The sequence below is a fragment of the Accipiter gentilis genome, chromosome 28 (assembly GCF_929443795.1).
Source record: "Accipiter gentilis chromosome 28, bAccGen1.1, whole genome shotgun sequence".
NCBI lineage: Eukaryota > Metazoa > Chordata > Aves > Accipitriformes > Accipitridae > Astur > Astur gentilis.
Window position 1 is genome coordinate 19,039,721 of NC_064907.1, and position 23,759 is coordinate 19,063,479.

A 23,759-nucleotide genomic window follows, 5' to 3' on the forward strand; every position below is an offset into this window, starting at 1 on the left:
CTTAGAGCAAGTTAGGAAATGTTAGGACTCATTGACAACACAGATGACTTGTGATGCACATTTTTTACACACAGTTGTTAAAAAGAATAACCCTGTTCTTTCTAATAGTTTCACTTCCATTGCATTTTATATCAACAGATCTCAAATCCCCACAGAAAGCATCAGAACCTTCATTTTGCATGAGAATGGACAGCTTGAGCAAGATGACAAATTCAGTTAGTGGTAGGAACTACCCCCTTCATGGTCTTAACACATAGGCTAATATATTGCCTTACATCATGCTGCTTCTCCAGCAGTAAGTCAAGTTTCAGAAAATTCAGACTTCAGATTGGAAAGTTCCCAAATGCAGATTCATACCAAACATGAACACAGCCAAAAATAAGCTAGAAATTTCATAGAAAAGGTCAAGATGGCATATCTGGGACTTCTGCTTCTAGTCAGGAAAATGCCCCCCACACCCACACAAACATCCCAGTTTGCTGGAATTTCCCCAGCAACTTTGGCCCCAGCCACAACTTGTAAGTACAAAATTAAAAGGGAAAACTGTGTAGTAAAGGGAGTGGAAGAACCCCATCACATCATCAAAGTTCCAAAATTATTTAGATTAACTCTGTGATGAAAAAATGAAGGAAATAATTGTAGATCTTTATTCAAACCAGCGTGACCATTCTGAATGCCAAAACAAATTCACAAGAAATACATGCCAGACACATACAGACATAAAAACTGAATTCCACTTCAGCATCAGCTCTCCACTGGCCCCTTGTACCAGCGGCTTCAGAGAAAAGAAACTCTTTAAACAGTTACTGTAGAATAATCTGGGAGGAAAAGGTTTCTTCCTGGCTTTTCCTTATTTACTGTTCTCCTTCTGGAGATCTTGGCTGCGTACTTCTTTTTGAAACAGCTCTGTCTATTCTTATTTTTCCTCTTTGAATCTTGCTGCACTCCAGATCTCAAACAACACTTTGAGTCAGTGAGTTCCACAGGCTAGTTTTCTCAGCTTCCACAAACACTCACAATTTTTAATGTGCCAGTTCATGATTTAACAAACTGCTGCTCTCGCCTATTTATGTTATTCACCTAGAAACTTGCAAGCAGAACCTAGACCTGGATCTGGAATGTGTGTGTGTATATATATATACACACACACACACATATATATACACACATATATATACATATATACACACACATATACACATATATACACACATATAGACAAATATATAAATATTTAATATATATAAAATACATATATTTTATATATATAAAATATATATAAAATATAGGAAGCTGCTGTTCTACATAAAATTGCTTTCAATCCCCCAACCGTCAGGTTTAATCCTGCCTAATACGTTGCACTTCTACCTTTACCCCTTTCTTCCTCCCCACATTTCTACAAAAATATTGTTATTTTGTTAAAGAAAATTACTGAAGCTTCCAGGTTGCTCAGAGCTTTATCTGTCTCAGTAATGCAGTTGGATCATATCCCTGGTGAATATAAAATATTCCAGACGCGTACATGGAATATCTGGTCACAATGAAAATTATACACAGAGAACTTAATTTAAGAAATAAACATCAACAATTTTGTCAAGGTAAGCCCAGATGGACTAAAGCTAACCAACTCTTAGGCTGGCATTTTTTTAAAGAATCATGAAGCACAGACATCCCCAAATAGCAGACACTGACACATAACCATCAGGACAGACGCTCAGCCACCTCAAAGCACAAACAACAATTTGGAGTTGCTTCTGCGGGAAAATGAGGATTCATTTCCTACCTGTCAATGATCACGGGGTCAGACGGAGTCTCATTTCTGTTGCCACAACTTTTCTTCTCACAGCACCGACTAGAGAGAGAAAGAAAACCAAAATTAAAGAATCGCTGGGACAGTTGATAACAAAGCAACCAGCTAAAAGTCTTGTCTGCAAACCTTCAGGACTCAATATATGCCTAGAAGAGTGATCAAGAAAATTCCAGCTAAGCTTTCCGGAAAGGAGAAGAACTAAGGGAATTGGGTGCCCAAGTCCTGGTTGATTCCAGCTGGAGTTTGGCACTTGGCTCCCCATAGTCTTTTTTTGAAATTCCCAGCCAAAAATGAACAGCAATATGGTCACACTTTAGACTAACGTGCTATTTATAAAGGCTTAATAAACGATTAACAGATGTCATAATGACGTTACAGGCATGAGTATCGTGTTATGTATGGTTAAAAGTCCATCAAAAGAAGGTGTTAGAACTGACTATAAGCAACCTAATGATTTGTTATATTCTAATAACTGATTTGTTGATTATTAAATATCTAGTAACCCCTAAGTTTCATACGCCCACAGAAAACTTCAACACTACAGTAGCACCAATGAAAAAACAGAAACTGAACATACTTAGATCCTACTAAGGATCTGAAGAGATGTTTTTCAGGTTGGCATTTCGTCCGTAAATCCCTTTGCAACTGTTTCAGTGATGATAAACCCTTAAGATTAAGCATGTGTTTATACAGATCTTAGACTGCATGGCCACCAAAATGATTGTATAGAAATGAGAACTCTCTCTGATGAGCTCACAACATAAAATAAATATATTTATCTGACTTGATAAGAAAACACAAAACAATGCTGTCACCCTCAGGAGCTTGCAGCAAGATACGTATTGCAGAATAATATCCATGTTATGTCCACATCTATGCGTGTGCATGCACATATACGCAAAGACAACTGCGTGTGTATAGATGTGCGTGTGTGCACGCGTGCACAGCTGTGTACGTATATACACAAATACATCAGGACATGGTACAGAAGAATACAACCTACACTTAAGAACTACTTGATGTTCTTCACTCCCAGCAAATTAAACCTTCCTGAGGAAAGAACAGAACCACTGCATTTCATTTTCCCATTTTTTTAGTAATAATAAACAAACAGAAAAAAAAAAAAAAGACACATGTTGTGATTTGATTTCCACTGAAATACTCATTGACATGGGTGATGCTCCTTGCATGTACACCAGCTGAGTACAAAAGTTTGACAGACTTCAGAAACAGTCCTTTCCCTGAAATTCTCAATTCTAAGAATTTGTAGCAACGTAGAAGTCTGTTAGAAGAATTAAGCTGTCTTGATGCTCAGATAGTTTGTTCCAACCAAACCTAACATGGGAGGGGGAGGACAGAGACCTCCTAAACTTTAGGTAGACTGTATCAGAAGTCCCACATGCCTCAAAAGTCACCAGATCAGATTCTGCCTTAAGTTATACAAATGCCTTTCCAAATTATGTTTTTCACGTTCTGCTGAGGTTGTTCAAATTTACACATATGGAATCAAGAAATTGTTTAGGTTTTTGTACCGTGCTGAATTTTAATAGGTGCTGAATACATTTGCAAAATTCTCAAGTCAGTCTGAATCCCACAGTTTTCCAACAGAGGAGCAATTCCAAGCAGAGTGATTAAAAAAAAAAAAAAAAAAAAAAAAATTAAACGCTTGAATTCACTGAAGACAGTACAAAATATGAAAGAGTAGCTTTTTTTCTTGAAATGCTTAATACTCAATTATAAATACCCAAAATAAGCATTCAGACATAAAACCTCTTTCAGATACGAAACATTTCAAATGCATGCATTTTCTCTTTAAGTTACAGTGTGTCCCAGGAACTTCCCATTTGCAAGTTGAAATTGCCCAGCAAGATGAGATACAACTAGCAGATCTATTTGAATAGCAGCTCTAACTGTTTCAACATTTCTACATTCCCTTTGCCTCAAACCTGCACTTATTCATCGATGCTAGTCCTTTTAAAATAAAAGGATACACTAAATATTTAAAAATCCCTGGGGCAGACCCTCTAGCTGCTGTAAATTGTCATAGCTCCATCGACTTTAGTGAAGCTATGGTAATTCACACCAGCCAAGAATATCCTACTCTCTCCTTTTCCCAACTTTGTTTTAAGTGCATCTTTAATGCATTTCACTGCCTAATGATTGTTTATGAAGAATTGCATATTTTTGTACTGAAAGCCAAGATGCGAGATATTTTCTAAAGAAAAAAAATAAACCTCCAAAAAGGAGAAAACCCTCCCTCAGAAGAATATAAATTTGGCATGCAATTCTGACACTTCCAATATAACAATGCATTGGAAATAACACTGGGAATAAATGCCTTGCTGGTTCACATGCCACTATAATAAAACAACAAAAAGAACTTGATTTTTTAAATATTTTTGTAGTGTTTTGGTTTGGGTTTTTTTTACAGCTAGCTAAAACAGCAGTCATTTCCTCTCTTTGCAATAATACTAAATGAGATATCCTTTAGTCGTGTAACTTGTGCAGGTGGTCATAATATTTCTACTTGCACTATACCACAGTAACATTCAAGCAGAATACACCAGCAGTACCTCCACCACACCTCATCAGCTCATATACTCTTCCCAGAGAGGTTGCCATTTCTTGGCATAGTACGTGTTTTAGGATGAATTATGCGAGATTGGAGTACAACGCGGCTGGGTTCTGAAATAAGCACACCTTGGTTTATTTTAGTTTGCACAATTATTGCAGTTAGGAACTTTACATTTGTAATACCTAGAAATTTTTCTTTTAAAACTGTGGCTTACAGCTAGAGTTCTCCAAATATTTTACAAATATCTACATTGTTATCACGCTTGGGTAACAGATTTTTGTTGAAGTTCTACATTTTTTTTCCCTTTGATCATACTACTTTTTGAGCCCAAACATATATGAAAAAAATTCTTGATTAGGGAAAACAGTCACTCACTTCCAGTGAATGACTACTTCACACGTAAATCAGAGTCCTTTAAAGACTGACAATGTTTCAAGCCCAGCGTTTTAGCAAAAGTATCTCTCGAATGTTTAAATCCCTGTTTCCAAGTATTTCATTGCAGTATCCAAGCACTAACATTTCCACTGGGTTTGTTTTACAAGTGTTGTCTGTAACAGAATTGACTTGTTCCAATTTAAGTCAATGGTAAAAATCCCAAACTCTGGTGGTCCAGGATCAACCCTACAGTATTCTCTTAAAGCGAATTATTGGCACAACTTCACCAATATTTACACTGCTGCTACAATGTTGTACTAGGAACATACCTTTAGAGATGCTCATTTGCTTAAACCAAGAATATCAAGGCCTAAGACTTCTATTTTCTACACCTTTTCTTATTATACTTTCCCCTCTAACTAGATCTACATGGGAAAAATAACGGTTTACATTACAAACAGTCCTAAAAAAAGAAAAAAAAAAAACAAACACAGAGACCAAAAAGCTACCACAGACACCACCAGATCTACAAACTGAATACTCCAGAAAGCTCATGTCAAAGGCAAACTGGCATCCTTTCCGTCCTCACACTTGACTAAAATGCTTTTAAAATTCAGCCCTCAAACTTCCCTCCCCTTGCTCCCCACCAAAAAAAAAAAAAAAAAAAAAAAAAAAAAAAAAAATCTGTCTCTAATTTCAAACTCAAATAAGCTCACAGCATGGTGGCCTTTGTTTTGTTTTCTTCTCCCCAACTCCTCCCTGCAATTGCATAACAAAAGTGTCTAAATTCACACCATCTGGCCGATAAAGACACAGGCCCCAGTGGCCGCCTGGCCCAGCTGATTAGAGCTCCCGTCTAGTCTGAGCCTTGTGGCGAAAGTCACAGCTGTGGGGCTTGCTTGCACTCAATACAACTCTGTTATTAGCCAGCTGTAGGCCCTGAGACTACTTCTGTTCAAATTATAATACCTTTTAACCCTCTGAGCATTGAGGGCATAGGGGGTTGCTGGCAGCAGCATAACAACTAGTTTCCTCTTAGTCAATAATTGGAAGAAAAAGAAGAGGAGAAAAAAGTTATTCCAGGAGAGGAGACTATTTACCTTGATTTCCAACCATTGGGGGGAAAGAGACTGTATTTTAGACAGACCCACCTAATAGGAATAGTTCCCATTAAGCTGTAATAACCCAAATGAAAAATTTCAGATCTGCAAATAAATAGAGCCTCTCACTGAACGCACTAATTATTGAGAGCTGAGAGTTTAACTTTCAATTGGTATGACAGATTGTTGTAGCCGTATCAATATTTAGACAACTTTCCTGCTAAGCATGCATCTGTCACTGTCTGAGTGGAAGATGCGGAGTTCCGGATGCACTTGTCTCTATACACCAAGAATATCTGCCTGTGTGATTACACACAAGAAAATACCAAAAAAAAAAAGCCTACCTTCAACTAGGAGCAGACAGGCAGACCCTTCTTTTTAAAAACAGTAGGCATCAATTTGGACAGCAGAGTTGGTACAGTGCATTAAATTTTTATATACTGTTACTAATGCAAACTAAACTAGGGGCTTTAAAAATTGATGCTGCCACTTAAGCAGCACACAATGAGGAAGATTTGATTATTGTACTTAAAAGAAATAAAATAAAATGTCAAGTTTAACTGGAGTTGGATCCATTCCCTTGGCATTATTCAAAGTGATAAGTGTAATGCCTCTTCAGAATACGCAGCATCCTGTTCAGAGACACTTTAGGAAAACACGACATTTAAAAATCAAATGTCTCGATTAGGTTACACAGCACTTTTGATTTTGTTCACTAATCTGTGTTTTACATGGAAAGGACGTCCCTGAGTTGTAATTCTCCCTTGGCTAATCTATCAAGCAGGAGAGAGTTCAGTATAATCAGAATAATGGTTTACATTTGTAGAACACTACCTTAAATCAAGCACGGAATATGTTTATAAGCATCAGTGGAGGCCAGGTATACAAAGGCTGAACAGAGCATTTGATACTATAAAGGCATGGAGAGGAAGCAGGGGAAAAAGCCAAATTCATTTTATTTTAAAGTAGATTTGGATGGGAAAGTGCTGGTGTTTGCTGAAATATTTTAACTTCTAAAACAGAACTGCACTCTGTACAAGAGTGGAGAAAGCTGAAGTATGCTAACTGTTATTTTGTTATCACAAACCGGGACCCAACTGCATAGCAAGTCAAAGATTTTTCTTCTCTAATGTCCACCTAGTTATAGTGAAGACTTCCAACAATAAGGACAGCATATATATTTAAATACGTACGCAAGTTCTAGATGTGCCAGAAAGTAATATATGTACCTTTGATCTTTGCTACTACATCTACAGGTCCTCGTAGAGCGCACCGTATGCGTATCTCATGTATGATATACACTGTGTTTATGCATGCATATGTGAATGTTGGTCAAAAGTAACAATGATCATTTTCTTAATTAATGAGAGCAAAGCCCAACAGATAAACACTGTACATTTACTTGATTCTTATTACATTTTAAAAGTAATGGAATAGTTGACGTAATTGTTAAGTACTGAAACTGAGACTTTCCCTTGACAAGAAGTCTGTCCAAATAAGCTGCTCCTACTACTATATTAACTGAAAAGGCTACTTTAAAAAAAAAAAGTAGCAAACTGCAACATTAAAAGAAGCAACATTCAAACAGCTTAACCCCCTCCCACTAACACACACCAAAAAAAAAAAAAAAAAAAAAAAAATCACAAACTGTGTTTAATAAAGGTCAGGATTGGTTTTGCCTTTCATTTTATGAAAGAACATTCTATGCACAATTTAACACATTTTAATATAAGAACATTGACTGTTTGCATTGTTACATGATTGAAAAAATTTAATTACATGAGAACAGGAAAAGTAATAAGTTACCATGGAAGCATGATGTACATACATAAGATACATGTAACTTCAGACTTATACAGATGTTATTAAAAACATCCTCAACTCATTTTTGCCTCTAATTTATAACTTTACATGCTAAAAATAGTGTCTTTTTAAATTGAAAAGTGGAAGTCCCCCAAATATTGCTTACATAGTATAGAAAAGAAGGATTTGTGTTTTGGTTTGTTTTGGTTGGGGTAGAAACAAGCAAAACTAAAGAACATTCATGAAAATTAAAATATTTCACCAGAGAAAATTACATGAAGAATGCCTTTTACTTTCCAGGCAAAAATCTAAGTTAATCTGCTCATTCTCAAAAGGTGAACAGAAATTTTGTAAGAAATAAGCATATGAAAAGTCTTGATTTAAACAACACACACAAAGGCCTAGTTTAAACAAAAATAGCGCAGCTCAGACTGTGGATACGGGGCAGTTAAAAAAAAACAAAACAAAACAAAAAAAAAAACCCACCACACCACACAAAAAAACCCAAAACAAATATCTGTACTGAACTGAAGTCAAGTATTATCCACATGTAAAAAGAAAGTCCTCCTACACAAAAAATTTTTCTGACTCAACAACAAACAAACAAACAAAAAAATCAAACTCTTCCTATCTACAACTTCATCATAAAGGCCATTTTGGCATCTATGGAAACAAACTTAACAAATAATATGCTATTAATAAAGTCATCTTACCTGCACATGACTTCATGGGTAAGCAAAACTCTGCACATTTCAGGATTCTTATTCTGTCCTTCGTAAGTTATGGGCTACAAAAATTAAGACAAGGCGTAAGCCAGTAGCATCAGGGTGTTACTTATTTGTCATAATATTCAGATCTGAGATGAAGGCTTTTAACCATTGCTTGCAAATAAATATCTTCCCCCAAAGCCTTTATGAGCAGGGAAAGCAGCTTATACATAAATATTGATAAAAAATGGATAAAAACCTACAATCCACAGAGGGGAAAAAAAGAGACTTAGGATAATTACTTCTCAATTGCCCTCAAAAATAAGGTCTGCAACACAGATGAACAGGAGACAAAAAAGAACCAGAGGAAAAAAAAAACCACGCAGGGCAACCTTATGAAAAAAGGAAGGATGAGGCAGGACAGGATAGCATGGCACATATTAGCTATGCTCACCTGCTTAGTGACTGAATCAATGAGTCTAACATACAGATCCTGTTCAGTCCTGACACCTAGAGCGAGAGAGAAGAGTAATAAATAATGCTGTTACATGCATCTTCGCCTAAACATCAGAACAAACCCATGTAATCTAGTACGTTACTAAACATTCTTAGAAAGACCATTTAGTTTTGATTCCTTTAGTGTGTTTCCCAAGCCCATCCACAGCAGGTAAACTTCAGAGCCCATCCCTACACTGAAGGGACATCATGCAAGGGAATTTCTGTGTATTTTAGAAATCATACTGACAGCACCTACAAACCTTGCCTCACTGTACAACCTACAGAAGGTGACTGGAAAGGGGACTCACCATTGCTATAAAGCAGTTGGAGTTTGTAATGTGTGCCGTTGTTTGTCTTTTCATTGCCTTGCTCCTGAAAGAGAGAAGTAAAAAAAAAATTTCTTCCAGAACTTACACTTGGCACATTTAAAATGCAAAAGCTAATAATCATGATGGAAGTGACAACAAAGTTCATTAAAATTCTGAGAGGTGAATCCACTGATTGGGATATATTAACCTTCTGAATGACCCAGGACAAACTACAAAACACTGCTGACATCTTTTCCTGTAGGAGTTCAAGAACTTCTTTTCCTCTCTTATTTGCTATTAAGCTCTCAACTTTTTCAAGGCAATACACTGGGATGAATTTGTACATTTCAAGTCAGTTAATATAAAGCAGATTGATAGTAGGAAAGCTCAGTGGGTTTTGGTTTTAATGTGTCCATTACTTTGCAATAGTGTTATTTTGAGTCATTACATTTATTTCCTGAAGGTTGTGTTAGAGGAATGTTTCTTGCATGTTTTTTTTTTTAATTGTAATTTCCTAGAAGATAATTATTTATGAGCGTCCTTCATAATTAAAAAAATCTTGTCCATGACTAAGAAAGTAATTGTAAAACAATGTGAAGTGGTCAACACATGGATTTAAAATCCAAAAGCAAATGCTTTTCAAGTCCTGCCATTGACTTTGGAGTCTTAGGAAATACATATAATCAAGCTCAACAGACAATATGACATATTACAGGTCAGATTCCACTTCTGTTAGGGTACCAATAAAACTTGGCACATCTGGTAGGTACCAAAAAAAAAATCCAGAAAATCACGTTTGTCCCCATGAAATTTTTTTTATTCTATTTTTAGTGGGTGTATGAAACTCCCATTGCATTCCTGATACAGTAGAGGCTCGCAAGCCTTTTTAACTACAGCAGCACACAGAGGGCAACATCTCTACCAAAGCACCTGAAGGCTTGACCAAGAGCTGGTTGTATTTTGCTATGGACCACAGGTATTAAAAGTTAGCAGCTCAACGGGGGAGGAGAAAAGATCAAATTTAGAGAGGGAAAGAGGAAGAAGAAAGATAACAAGCCTTACTTTATCATTTTCTACAAAGTCCACAAAAGCTGTCCTCTCTATTTCCACGGGCTGCCCCTGTCTGTCGTAGAGAGCCAGAACAAAGTGAAAGAAATTGGATTTCCTCAAGTTGGAGGGTGGCTGCTTTTCAAAGTGAGCTCTGGACAAAGCTACTCCGCTGTGGAGGAAACATACGGGATGGGGTGTGGGGGGAGAGACAAAGACATTACCAGGTTGTGCAGTAGTCACAGCAAAACAACAACAGAAAAGGCAGAACACGTTCGGAGAAAAGCCGGGAATCCTCCGTCCACCTTGTGCGAGTGCCACACGAGGTTACCAGGAGTCACTTGTCATCACCGGTGCCGACCGGGGCTCTTTCCAATGGCCGCGGGCACGCTCGGCGGCTCCGCTTTCCCAGCAGGACGGCGGGGAGGGCTGGAAGCGGCTGCGGCCGAACACGGAGCCGGGCCGGGGAGCACCGGGGGGGGGGACAAGGGGCGATGCCTGACTGGGAAGCTGTCACTGTAACGCTGCTTTCGCTTGGCCCCGGTCTCTTTATAGCTACGCTCCGAGGACAAGAATAATTTGCAGAGCCCGAACGTTAAGAGATGGGTTATTGCTAAATGCAGTTAAGTGGTTTACTTCCTCCTCTGCCTATTTTCTTCTCGCCTGTCACACTCATTTCTGGGATGCAACGCGCAGGGTGGGAAGTAGATGGAGCATATCAGAGAGTCTGGAAGTGCTATCTGTACATCCCAGCATCGTGCACTTTTCCTGTAGCAGAAGACAAGCGACCTTAAAACGTTTCCTACCAGCGGACTGTCAACTTGAGGGCACCTACGTTTTTAGGTAAAAGACAACTAGTTTCAAGCAGAGCATCCACTTGCCTCGGCAGCGAAGTTTGGCAATGCAGTCTTTAGTCACTGACCTATTTGAACCGATGCCCGGGTCTTCAGTTTCTGACTTAAATGGAGAGAATTTAGACTCCTGTTTAGTAGCCCTTCCCCAAATCTTGTCCCTGACTGCAGAAAATGCAGCGACATTTCCCACACATTTCCTGGTTTGGCAAGATTCAAACACTTTTGCGTATCCACAATATCCCTAAAAGCAGCTACATTTCTTAGTGAAACTAGTTGTAGCTCCCTCTCCCTAATGCCAATTTCTACCTGCTGCAGAGAAAATAGGTGCACGTGAGCACCTCCATGTTACTTAATAGACAGATTAAGTCTATCTGCCTGACAAGTTAGGAGTAGTAACAGCTTCGGATTTCAGTCCCCAAAATAGCTCCACTGCACTGGCAAAAGTGTTTGACTCTTTCGGAGAACTACAGATGTTTCCCTGTGTTTTCCATTGCCAAAACGGTACAGCGTGAACTCACCACATCCGCCACAACTGCACCTAGTTTGGGGCTTCCCCTCATTCTGCATTTAAGAACTCTGATTTCTTGGGTTTCTTACGGATCTCTGAAAAAAACCTGGCGATGCCCCCACCCAGCACAATGCGACTGTATCTCCACCGCTCCCGTGAATTAGAGGCTTCTTAAGAGCAGTTTCCTTTTACTTTCGGTTTCCCCAGGAATAAACCTCTCCCACCCCCCCCCCCCTCGTATTTATTAAACCGTCTATCGACATTCATAAAACTCTGATAACTCCTCCCATAGCGCTTGGAAAACCTTGCTCACAGATCAGGCCGTGGGTGGGGGCATGGATGTACTATTTCTATAACGTCCCTGTTTCATCTGAAGTCCCATCTGCTGTTACATGCCCTTCACCTTGTCTCTATACTAAATAAACCCCAACTTATTCCCGGGACCAATTTAGCCTTCCCCTTCCCCGACGCTACTACTTTTTTTTTTTCTTCCCCAGGTTTGGTTTGGGGGTTTGGGGTGGGTTTTTTTGTTTGTTTGTTTGTTTTTTGAAAGGTATCCAGAGAGCGAGGAGGAAAAAAAATATTTTACCTAAAAGGGTTTTCATCACCTTACCCCTACGGGGAAGAGACTGGAATAACGGTCCTGTGCCGACTTGGCTGGGAAGAGAAAATAAAAGGCGGGGGGGAGCTAACCCGCCCGACCAAGTAAGAGACAGACAATCCCCCAGTTCGGTGTGTCCACTAGCATTTCAGATCAGCAGAGATCTTTGGTCCACGCAGGCAGGTGCTACACGCAAACCAGCGTGCGGTTTGAAGGGGGGCTGAGCAGGAAGCCCGCAGGCACTGCCAAACTGTCGGCGCGTCTTCCCTTGCTGCGAACTCCCTTTCTTCCCCCAAGCCGTGCCCTGCTCGCTGCCTGCCTGTTTTAGTCAGCCTCGAATCCAGGGGTTAAGATTTCGCCAATGCCTACGGTAGCTACAGAGCTACTTGAATTAAGTAAAACAAGATGGGCCGGGGAAGAGGGGGGGGAAGATCTACATTTAAGTTAATTCTAACTTGGTCCATTCCTATTCGGCTGTCTTACCCAGAAAGCGGGAAGGAGTAGTCTGTATCGCTAGGTACAACCAATCCACCCCCACACGCACCTCCCTTGTGCAGAAAAAGAAAGAATGAGCCGATCTCTCTGTCATCTGATCCCCGCACTGGATTTTAGGACTCTTGATGCTCTCCGGTTTTGGAGCGCTTCTCCCTAGCTCTAAACTGTACTACCTTGAATTTTCACTGACTAGAGGAGACGGGGAGGGGGACAGAAAGGGAGAAAATAAATTTAATAGCAAATGCAAACAACAACAGGGAGTAAAGAAAAGGTTTGCTTAAAAAAAAAAAAAAAAAAGAGCGGGGGGAAAAGTGGGGAAGAAATAGTCACGGTTACCTTTGTGCTGCTACGTTTGCATCCACAACCCCAACGTTTCTGACCCAGGACCTGACGGAATCCATTTCAGAACCTAGAGATTTATCTTTCAGAATTGGTCCTCTTCCTAAAGTATCTTGAATCCCAAACATTTAAAAAGGCTATTCCAACTAGCAACAGTTTCCTTTTGGGAGATAAGGGAGGAGAAGGGGGGGGGGGGGGGGACAAAAAAAAAAAAAAAAAAAAAAAGACGCAGCCTTTGAAATTGACACACACAAATCCCAGGAAAGCGGCGAAGTTCAGCTTTAAAACCAACTTCTTCTGCTTTTAAATGCTACGTGTTTCTAATGCCTTCAAATAGGGAAAAAAGTTTTTCCTCTTGCAAAGTAAAAGTTATGCTGATTCAGTCTTGCCTGGTATCATCATCCTTCAAACGCAGGAAACTGCATCCAGAAACTGATCGCTGTTAACAAGGATCACCTGTTTCTCAACAGAGGGAGAAGGATTGATTGCAGCCTAATCCAGGAAGGAAAAAAAAAAAAAAAGAGCGGGATAAAGTGTAAGAGAAAGGAAGAAATGGAGCTAAAGAGAGTCTGATTACACACTACGCCTGGGAAGAGCCGGTCCTTCCCAAACCAGTCACCATGAATGGGTTACAGCAATGGGAGCAGACATACCGGGAAGGGGGAGGAGCCTCTTCCCAAATAAGGGCTTCACATTTGCATAGCCTCCCCCGATTGGAGGGCTGCGGGCAATCCCGCGGCCGCTCTGCCCTCGCCTCAGCCCCCGGCTCCCAGCAGTCCGTCCCCCTCCGCTCCCCGTCCCCGGGGCGGGGGGCGGCGAGGCCGGAGCGAGCCGGCGGGGAGAAGCGCGCCCGGCGCCGCGCTCGCCCCGCTGCAGCCGGAGCCCGGGCGGACTGACTCTTTAATTTCGGGTCCTAGCCCGTCAGCCCCGCACCAAACCATCCTGCCACAGAGCAATTAAACCGGGCTACAAGCAGCAATCTCGAGGAAGCTGCTCCGTACCGTCGTAATAAAGCAATCGCACAGGTAGTTGGCTGGTTCGCTTTCGGGCGCGGTATTTAAAAATACAGCCGCTCGGAGGGAACGAACCGGGTCGCGGTCGCAGTGCCTGCGGGGGCTCGGCCCGCAGAGACCGCCCGTACGAGCGAGAGCGAGCGAGGGAGACGGCAACGCACCCAGAAGAGCCCGAAGTTCTCCCTGTACGCGAGCTGTCAGGTCTAGCCTTAAAACTTTTTACAACCTCCTCTTGTAGGCGAAATTTCCCATTAAAGGAAATTGGAGCTCTCCCCAGCCCAGCCCGCTGTGAACCAGGACGATACCTGCATCTGCATTTATTTTCCTTTTTTTTTTTTTTTTTTTAAACCTCTCTGCTTGGTGATATTTTCCTCCTGGCCCTTTTGTATTCTGATCTGTGTACGGATCTGCCTCTGAAATCTATATAACACCAACGCGAAAACAGATTTCAAGACAATGAATGCAAATCTGTGCTCAGAGACCATCTGCCAGATGAGGGAATCAGATGTTCGGTAGTTAAAGGGACAGCGCAAGGATTTCCTGGACTCATTATGTGCAGCTCCTCTCTTTAACCTGCTTTATTTTTTTTTTTTTAACGGTATAGAACTATAATTTCCATTTCAGAATAAATCCTAACTCCTTCCATCCACCTTCAGCTTCATTTCAAAAAGCCACCTTTCTATAAGTGCTAGATTATTTTCCTGGAGTTTCCTACAGTTCTCTCAAAAAAATGGCAAATTAAAATCTTCCCATAAAACTTTCATCAAAACGTATCCTTAATTCAGGCACGATTGAGGGCACAGCCGGGACTCCGAATTATTCTGTCTACATAAGTGACAGACATGGTATTGGATGAACTAATACATCTCACACAATCTTTGTTCAAGGAAATTTACCATGCTAACCCACCTCCCCAAATTGATAAATATGCAGGAAGTGATTTTGCCAGGTTAGCAAAAGGCGAGGCTGGCGGGTTTTTAACGTTAAAGAAAAGCAACAGCAGTTTGGTGGCGTTATAGAGTGGAGGCCAACCTTCCAAGAGAGGATCTTAGCACCTTTGAGATGCGGTTTCTCAGTACAAAAAAAAACCCAATCCGACCAAACAGGGTAAGATATTAAAAAAAAAAAGTGAGAAAACAATAACGATGTAAATGTACAGGCGATGTAAGGCATATTATGGTGATTTTTATTTTTATTTTTTTTGGCCCTTTCGCAATAGGCGTGGGTACATTCCCTCGAATAAAAGCCCCGTCTTTGTACTAAGGTCATTTTTGGCAATGCCACTCCGACCGTTTCTGCATTTATTCTTAAACCTGGGGCAGGGACGGAAGGGGAGGGGGCGGAATTCCCCACTCGGTCTAACCTTGGCCGAAGCATTCATAAGGAGAAAATGTTTCCTAATACCCCAAGTCCCTCGCTCCTAGCGATAAAGCCGAGTTTGTCGCCGTAACGCGTTGAAGGGACCCCCGGTCGGATCCAACCAGATGCTTCTTCAGTTCCAGCCCAGGCGCTTGAGAAACCCCCGTGGGCGGCCGGGCGCGCCCGGCGGGACCGTGCCGGCTTCGGGAACAATGGGGACTCGTGTGCCGCGGCCCCCGGGGAGCCGGGCTTTTCGGGATTCATAGCGGGTCAGAGGGCAGCGGCGCAGGTCAGAGGAGATGCACTCTCTTCGCCCCAAACAGCTGCCACCAGAATTTTGCACTTCAGGGACAACCGAACGGAGCCTTCCCCTCCTGGCCCAGCGGGGGCTGCTCGCCGTGGGGCACCCTCCCCACGCCGCGCCCGACGAGGCGGGGGGGGGGAAGCGCTGCGGGCGGCAGAGCCCCGCGTCTCAGCGGCTCCCGGTCCTCAGGAAGCGCTTGCAGGGGGGGAATTTTCTCCCCCCGACTAAGTTTCTCTCCTTTTTTGCAGCGTGTCTCAACAGGACCGGAGTTCTTAAACACTTCTGAAATTGTGAACTCACCTCGATTGCCCGTTTCGAGCACTTGGTGTAAAGGCAGTTTGGGAAAAGCCCACCTCTCGGCCCCTTCTGATGTAAACTCGCTGCGTGAAAGCAGCGTTTACACTAGCGCAACCGCCGCTTAATTCGGGGTTGCACTTCAGAGGTTTCTGCGGTTCGGCTAAGAGAGCCGGTTCCACCGGCAGGTAAAAGGCACCATAGAACTCCGGGAGGGATGAGCGCGTTGGCTCGGGAAAAAAAAAAAAAAAAAAAACCAAACAAAAACCCGCAAGACCTGACGAGGACACCTCGGTGAAGAGAAGGAAGCCTCCAGCAGCGCATCTTCCGCGTGGAACTTGCGCCCGCTCCCAAATACAATTTAAAGACACGACTAAGAGCACGCCGAAGGCTTGGGGAAAGGGTTTCTCCGAGCCGAGCGGCACCGAGAGGGGAAACGGCTCCACACGGGGCGCGGCGCGGAGCGGCTGCCGCGCACGAAGGGAGCGCGGCGCGGAGCCGCCCCGGGGCGGGCGAGGGTGCCGGGCCGCGCACCCCAACTTCCACGGACGCCACGATGCGCGGCTTTCATTCGCGTGAATCGCTCGGAGCGATTTTCTTCCTCGTCCTAAAAAGAAGAGGGGGCGGGGGGGGGGGGGTAAGGCAACTGGTTCGGTGAGCGCTGATCGTTTCCTTCTGGAGGAAGAGCTGTTCACCTCAGGACTGCCACACTCGTTGCCACTTGCCGGGGTCAAAATGACAGGTGAGGCAGTTTTGAGGTGGTAAAGCGAGATGCTCGTCTCGGTTCGGTTTATAGAGACGTCGTTTTACACACCGGAGTCAACTTCGACGACTCGACACATCTTAGCGACTCCCAGCAGGAAGAAACATACATGCTGAAGATAATACTTAAGCTCTTTAAAAGCATCACCTTCAACTACTACTGTTTCCTCTCACGTTTAAGGAGAAAATGTCAATGAGGAAGTTGAACTAAGCCTAAAGACGACACTCAGAAGGAAGCGTTTCATTCTTGTTCCTCTTCAGTTGTGAGAATTCACCACCCCTTCAGGTGTCTCAAGGGAACGAATCGTAGGTTAAAATTACCTATGTCAGAATGGAGAAGGATAACTAGTCTTTCTCTCTTTATCCTGTCATCTCCCTGGAAGGTTCATTTTTCTGGTACACCTGTACCAGGAAAATAAATGTGCCCGTTATAAGTGTTCCTTTAAAACTTTAAGCTGTTAACAGCTTAAGTCATTTGCAATGCAAGTGATTTGCGTTCAAGCACACATCAATCACGTCTTTGGCAATATAACAGTATTTGCCAAACAAAGTAGTCCCCGAAAATAACTTTTGAGAGCCTAACATAAGCATAAACAAAATATCTACTTGCACGGGATACCCTGCAACAGAAACATGGCTACAAGAAACAGGAACAGGCTGTGTTCCAACTCGTGTAGTGAGAAGGGTATGGAGGGTAGTCAGAGCACTACATACAGAACTGGATTAGAAGTCTGCTCCGACAGATGCAAGACTACTCCTGATTTGCAAGACCCTGGGTTTACCAGAAATAACATACATAGCTTAAGGAAGAAAAAAAAAGCTTCTTAAAACGTTTTTAATATGAGAAGTTCAAAGCAGTTCAGGTGCATGCAACTAAATCATGAAAGCAAATCGAGCTCTTAACTGTGAATGGAAAATGCAAAACAAGGACTTAAGTACTGAAGGGCTTTTGGCTATATTTATTGTAAGCCCGGTTTTAGATTATCAACATACAGGTTCTCTCAGAAGAGAACTCCCCCATTTGATTTCTGGAAAAAAGTTTAACCCCCAAGTATAAAACAATTGATCCTCTCCACACACCCCCCACACCCCTTCCATGCCATTAGCAAATAACCAGCAACATGGTTTTATAGCTGTAAAATCATGAGCTATACCTGGTCTCTCCCTCTTTCTCTCCCCCTTCCCTCTTGCATCATAAAGGCACTATTTACTGGAGGCACCTCTCCACACTGATCAGCGCTCGCAACTCTCCACGCTGATCAGCGCTTGCAAAATGTGCAAGTTTCAGAGACTCTACTGATCACATTTATAAGCAGTGAACAAAGGAATGCTTTCAAACTTACAAATGCATAAGAAAACATTTAATAACTTCTTCCCCACCTCATCTTTCCCAAAAGAGAGAAAATACTGTATCCATCAGATCCTCTTTTGAGTCTCCCATTCATTCCAGTAAGTAGGTGCTTTTTTCACTAGAACAGAAAAACACATCTGCTAGGTTTTATATCCAACTTTTTTTTTTTTTAAAGATACTTTTACTGCCTTTTGCCTAGCATGGTTTTTGGAACACATTAGCAAATAATATTTTACCATCGGGAGTGTATGTTCCATTTTATTTTATAATGCAGATTTGAGAAGTCTTAGAGCTAAAGTTTGTTTTTCTAACCACATGGAGGTTTGAAGCAACAAGCACACTCAGGAAAAATACTTTAAGTGGGTGTATATTTGTGCTGGGATCCTCTCTCTCATTTTGCAGTTTATGGAAAGCAATCAAGGTCAGCTTTTCAATATGTCTTTGTATATAAACTATCTAAAATATTCACCAGGAAGAAGAGAAGTTTAGGTTATCATAGCCTTTCTAGTTCCAGGTACATACTTATGACCCAATTCCAGCTGTCAAGTAGAGCCTCCACAAGCAACTGGATAAATGCAGACATATTGGAGAACAGAATTAAATTCATTCATTAACATATGAACCAAATAAAAAGTGGTCCCCAGTATTACAAACATTCTTATACTGGCACTTAACCTATATTAGTCACTCGAGTGGTCTTACAAGAATTACTTGACAATATACATATGCTTAACCTCATGCTTAAACATCTGTACAGTGAGGGCCTGATTTTTATTTCTTGACTCAACTCAATGCAGCTCTGTCTTAAACAGGTGTCTAACTTTAATTACATGAATAGTCACTCTGAAGTGATGCCACAGGGACACTTTGCCTGCTTAAAAGTCAGCAAACCTTAAGCAGCTTGCTAGATAAAACCTAGATTTTTGAAGTGTTTAAAAAAGCAAAAATTGCAAACACCTGTAAATTTCTTGAGTTCTTTCCTGTAGCACAGTCTAATATTTTAATTTGGACACTCTCAAGCTACAGTAATACAAAACTACTTTGATGCAAACTCATACTGTAGCAGAAATATGCAAATTGTGTTTAATTCTAAATTTGCCAGTTTTGCCTCCGCTTAATAGAAAAGGGGGGCACATATCTAATGCCTATCTTCTTGCACCGTTTTGATTGGCTGAAAGAACAGCCTCCAGCTCAGGCTAGCTACCTAGAAAAGCTTCAGCTTCCAAAGTTCTGTCATCTTCCAGGCATATACATACATATATATGCATATATACACACACACCAGAGTCTTCTCAAAGAAATATTTGTTTTCGAGAAAGAAAGCTTACTGATTTTCATCCTCACATAAAACTCAGATAAGTAAGCAGACCCACCTCTGGCTTTCTACTAACCTTTCACTGTTTGGATAAATCCAGAACTTCACCACACACAAAACCAAAGAAAGTTACAGGGTTTGGTTCAACGCCTAGCACATTGTTGGAAACATTTTTACTTCAACAGGGTTTGGATCAGATAAATTTTATGTTATTGAGAGATCATTATAAGCTTGATTATACCATTTGATTTTCTTATTTTAAGATGTTTTTCTAGCTAAATTTCAGTGTTCATAAAGATTGCAAGGTACTTGCAGACAAACTCACCTAATCCATGCAGCATTCTTGTTTGATGGGCTGAGAAGCTAAGGCACAAGAAAAGTCACTGTACAGAAGAATAAGGGTCCAACATGCTCATCACCTGCAAGACCACCTTTCCCTCACTGGACCATTTTTCTGATACGGAGTTCATAAGCACTAGAAGAGTACCCAGGTCACGTAACACACATGCACCAAGAACCTTGGCTGGTACGGGCTCAGGAAAGGCTACGGAGGCAGCCTACTTTATGCTGCTCGAGGGCACGGATACATTGCTGATGCAGACTATTTTCAACCTAGAGTTACATAAATTAGTGCAAGCCAGTTCTGAAAGTGGATTGAGCTCTGTGATCTAAAAATAAAAAACCAGATTATATTATTAGGGGCTGCAGGCTTCGTCAAGGAAGAACCAGCTTTAACTCTGTATAATATAGAAGCTCACTTATCGCATTCTGAATCCCTGACTGGAGCTTATTGGTACAACCATAATACAAATTATTAGGATTAGGAAAATATCTCTTGGGGATGGTCAATAATCAAAACATCTGCCTCCTGCAAAGTTTCCTGTGCCTTCTTTTAAAGCATCTGGTACTGGAAGCTAAGATATAACACACAAGAAGCCTAATCTAATCTGACTATTCCTATGTTCTTTCCATAAGGCAAGGAAGAGGTAGTTAAAAGCTCAGTATATCATAATTAGTGCTTCACAACCTTGGAGAGACAGTTCAGTTCTTCTCTGAAGTGTATTAAATAACATGAAGAAGGGTTTGTTTGTTGGTTTATGTGGTTTTTTTTTAATTCGGTGGAACACAACTATTAACACACTTAACTTCATAAAGCCAACTGGACTTCTACCTCAGTACATGGCATTTCAAAAGCTGCCAAATTACACAACCAAATTCTCATCCTGCAAACATTTGCACTTGTATTACAAGCAGTAAAGCTTATGGTATGCAATACCAACTGCTCTCAACAGATCTTTCCAAGGTTAGGGTCCTATAACTAGTAAAATTCTGAGCTTCTGTTTTTGAGAGTTTATGACATTAGGATCTAGTTTAGTCTAAACATTATCTTCTAGGAAGTGAGAAATCTACACAGAGTTTTATGCCTTCTCTGCTATTTAATTATAGCTTACCATTTGAACTGTTTCTTTCATCACTGATTTTAAGTATTCATAGGCAGGCTAAACATCAATGCTTTGGAATTTACACACACCTAAATGGTTCTGCTGCTTAAAAGGATTTGATCAGCCTGATTGTATGGCATCACATTTCCATCAGCAGTATCAGTTGGGCAGGGAAAAGTAACAGATTTTACTAAATAACCTGACAGTATTAAAGTATTTCAAGTGAGAGCATTGCTACTTTCTTTTTTTTAATAAAAAAGTTGTACCATGTGCCCTCCCAATTCAGCTAAGCTACTACAACAGAAAGATAAAGAAAAATACAGTTTGCAAGCTTTATGCCCCTGACAGACATAATGTAAATTTGTATATTTAGTAGGCTTTACAGTAAATCTCTATATAACAATCTTGGATGTGGCTCCTCAAGCACATTTTCCATCACCAGAAACTAGGAGCAGCAAAGCTGGAACCTGAGGATGGAGAAAGAAATCTGTGCACACCTGTAGAAGATGATGGGCCCAAGACTGATTGGCAGTATTATGCCTGGGCAAGCAATTAATTCTCTTCTAATAGTGTTCAGGAGAAAAATCCAAACACCATTAATGCAAAGCATAAGAAGCAGATCTCTTTCTACAAGCTTGAGGATTCAAGTCAGTCTAATTTAAGAAATCTAGCCGAGGGCATCAAATTAGAATAAGTTGATAACAGACAAGTACAGAAGTCAGGTTAGACTCACGCTGGTGAAGAATTGTTAGCACAACACAAAAATACACCGTTATGATGCCCAGGCTGTGCAGTGTGTAGATTCACCCAGTGTAAACTTCATTGCAAGCCATGATATATTTCAAATCATAGCAAGAGCTACAGTAAAACATTATATCAGCTCAGATATGTTTCTCTTTACTTTGTGCTTCTCCTGCAGATGGAACGATTGCCACGTTAGCCGTGACTCATCAGAAGATGCCTCTATTCAGGATGATCCTTTCATGACAGGCAGCACTAGCTTTATGGATTCGTTGTGTACCAGTTGACTAATATGGGGTGGGAGGTGAAGGGGAGTGGAAGAAAACCAGTCCTCCACATGCACCCTCTCCTTTAGCTACTTGCTAAAGATAAAAAATAAGCCTTTGCTGATTCCAAGTCCACGGGACATCAGTGACAACAGATGAGCAGGTTCAGAGAGTTTAAGAACACCACCCTAAGCAGACACAGCTTTGTTGTCCACATACATTCGTTGGCTTTAGGGAAGGAAAACACCCTCTGTTGTTTTCAAGAGCATGTGTTCAGAGCATCTGAAGACTAGAATATGTTGAAGCATATGGCATATGCTTTTCTTTCTTCCATTAATAATCTGCTCAAGATCAGTTTTAACATGAACAAGCTCCAGCATTCATTTGAAAATATTTCCATAGCCACGTCCTTCTAGCAAGCCTATTTAGGCATTGTCTTGATGCAAGTAAATATCAGAAAAATAGTAAGTTACCATTGCGATGGATGAGCTAAGCAATTTGCTTACAGCAAGCATATGTCATACATCTTTAAGACTTTCCATCTGCTTGCCATCTCCACCAATATATTGGAAGAGCAAACACCACATGATGGTGCTATCAACTTACTTTGTGCTTGTATGCCATCTTAGTAACTAAGGTCTAATCTAGATGAGATAAAGCTCCTTTACTGCACTGCTCACAGCCCAAACATTAGAAGAAACAACAACAGTAAAGAGGATAAGGCAGAAGCACAGACAGGAAAGCCAGGAGGAGAAAATGTAACTTCAACTGAGAATACTTAAGACCACACAGTATAACTACTAAGTAACAGAAAGACAGCCACTTGCTTTCAAAGTCTTGCTGTCTATTTACCTTCCCTTTCACTACAGCCCCCTGTTTGGTCAAAGCATTATCCAAGTACCTATAGGAGAAAGGGAAAGGGAACATCAACCTACAGGAGCGACAGCATCCTCAAATATGGGCCCTGCCTTACACTTAGTCAAGAACATAGAAAGTACCTGATGCCCTACAGGGTTGTGCCCCGATGGCTACAAGATTTGAGACTCTCTGGAATCTCTGACATGTGGTTGTCTGGGTTGTCACTTAAGATAAAAATCTTCCAGTGGAGGCCTAACACTAGCTTTTGCCCTGAGCTGTGCACAGGCACCCTTACACCCAGGATTTGCTACGCTGACCTTGACTTGACTGCGCCAAGAGCATTGGGCAGGGGGCCAGGTAACTAGAACACACACTGTATGGAGGGCCAAACTGCAAAGCAGCACAGCATGTACAACCTCCAGAGGGGAAAACCATTTTACAAGATGGTTTATGGCATCTTATTTTTCCCCATGTAGAATATGAATAATGTTAATGGTGACAGAGCCTACAGGCAATAAAAGGCCTTTGCAGGTATCAAACAGATTCAAACTTTGCTTTGGCTCTCTGCCAGCTGCTACAGTCAGCCAGCACTTCCTAGTTAAGGCTAGGACCAGTGTCCATTAAGTAATTACACAGCCTTACTGGTTTCCAGTGAGAAAAGATAGAAAACCTATAACAGTCCAATTAAAAAAAAAAAAAAAATCACATGAAAACCAGAAAGGAAGAAGTTGGTGTTTCATGCATGCCTGCCACTATTTTAAATATATATTTCTAATGGATAAAGAAATCCTTATTATTCTCACGTTCAGCTGCTGAGGGTCAAAACAAGAACATAGGTTGGGAAGCCAGACAATGAAAAATCTCTACTTTTATTATCATCCCCTGTTCAAACAGCATGTGAAGGCTTAAACCAAGAGTCTAGGGCTCCCCTGTGTTAAGATGTTCATAGCAATTTGTAAAGGAGTTCCAAAACTTGAGTGTGGCAAGAAATAAGACTACAAGATGAAATAAGAAACAAGAATTTTTCCTGGGCA

At 41.2% G+C, this 23,759-nt stretch overlaps 1 protein-coding gene across 13 annotated transcripts in view; it reads right to left on the reverse strand.

Moving 5' to 3' along the window:
* Window positions 1-13,148, reverse strand: part of EBF2 (EBF transcription factor 2) — a 144,016-nt gene extending 130,868 nt beyond the window's left edge. For 12 of the 13 annotated variants that reach the window (XM_049831240.1, XM_049831239.1, XM_049831235.1 and 9 more), the window contains exons 1-6: window positions 13,018-13,148; window positions 10,239-10,395; window positions 9,177-9,240; window positions 8,825-8,880; window positions 8,377-8,450; window positions 1,784-1,852 (exon numbers count right to left, since the gene is read on the reverse strand). In XM_049831240.1, coding sequence (XP_049687197.1) covers window positions 1,784-1,852; window positions 8,377-8,450; window positions 8,825-8,880; window positions 9,177-9,240; window positions 10,239-10,395; window positions 13,018-13,148 — 551 coding nt within the window. The remainder of the gene's footprint in view (window positions 1-1,783; window positions 1,853-8,376; window positions 8,451-8,824; window positions 8,881-9,176; window positions 9,241-10,238; window positions 10,396-13,017) is intronic. The other variant, XM_049831238.1, reaches the window with a different exon arrangement.
* Window positions 13,149-23,759: the final 10,611 nt, after the last annotated feature.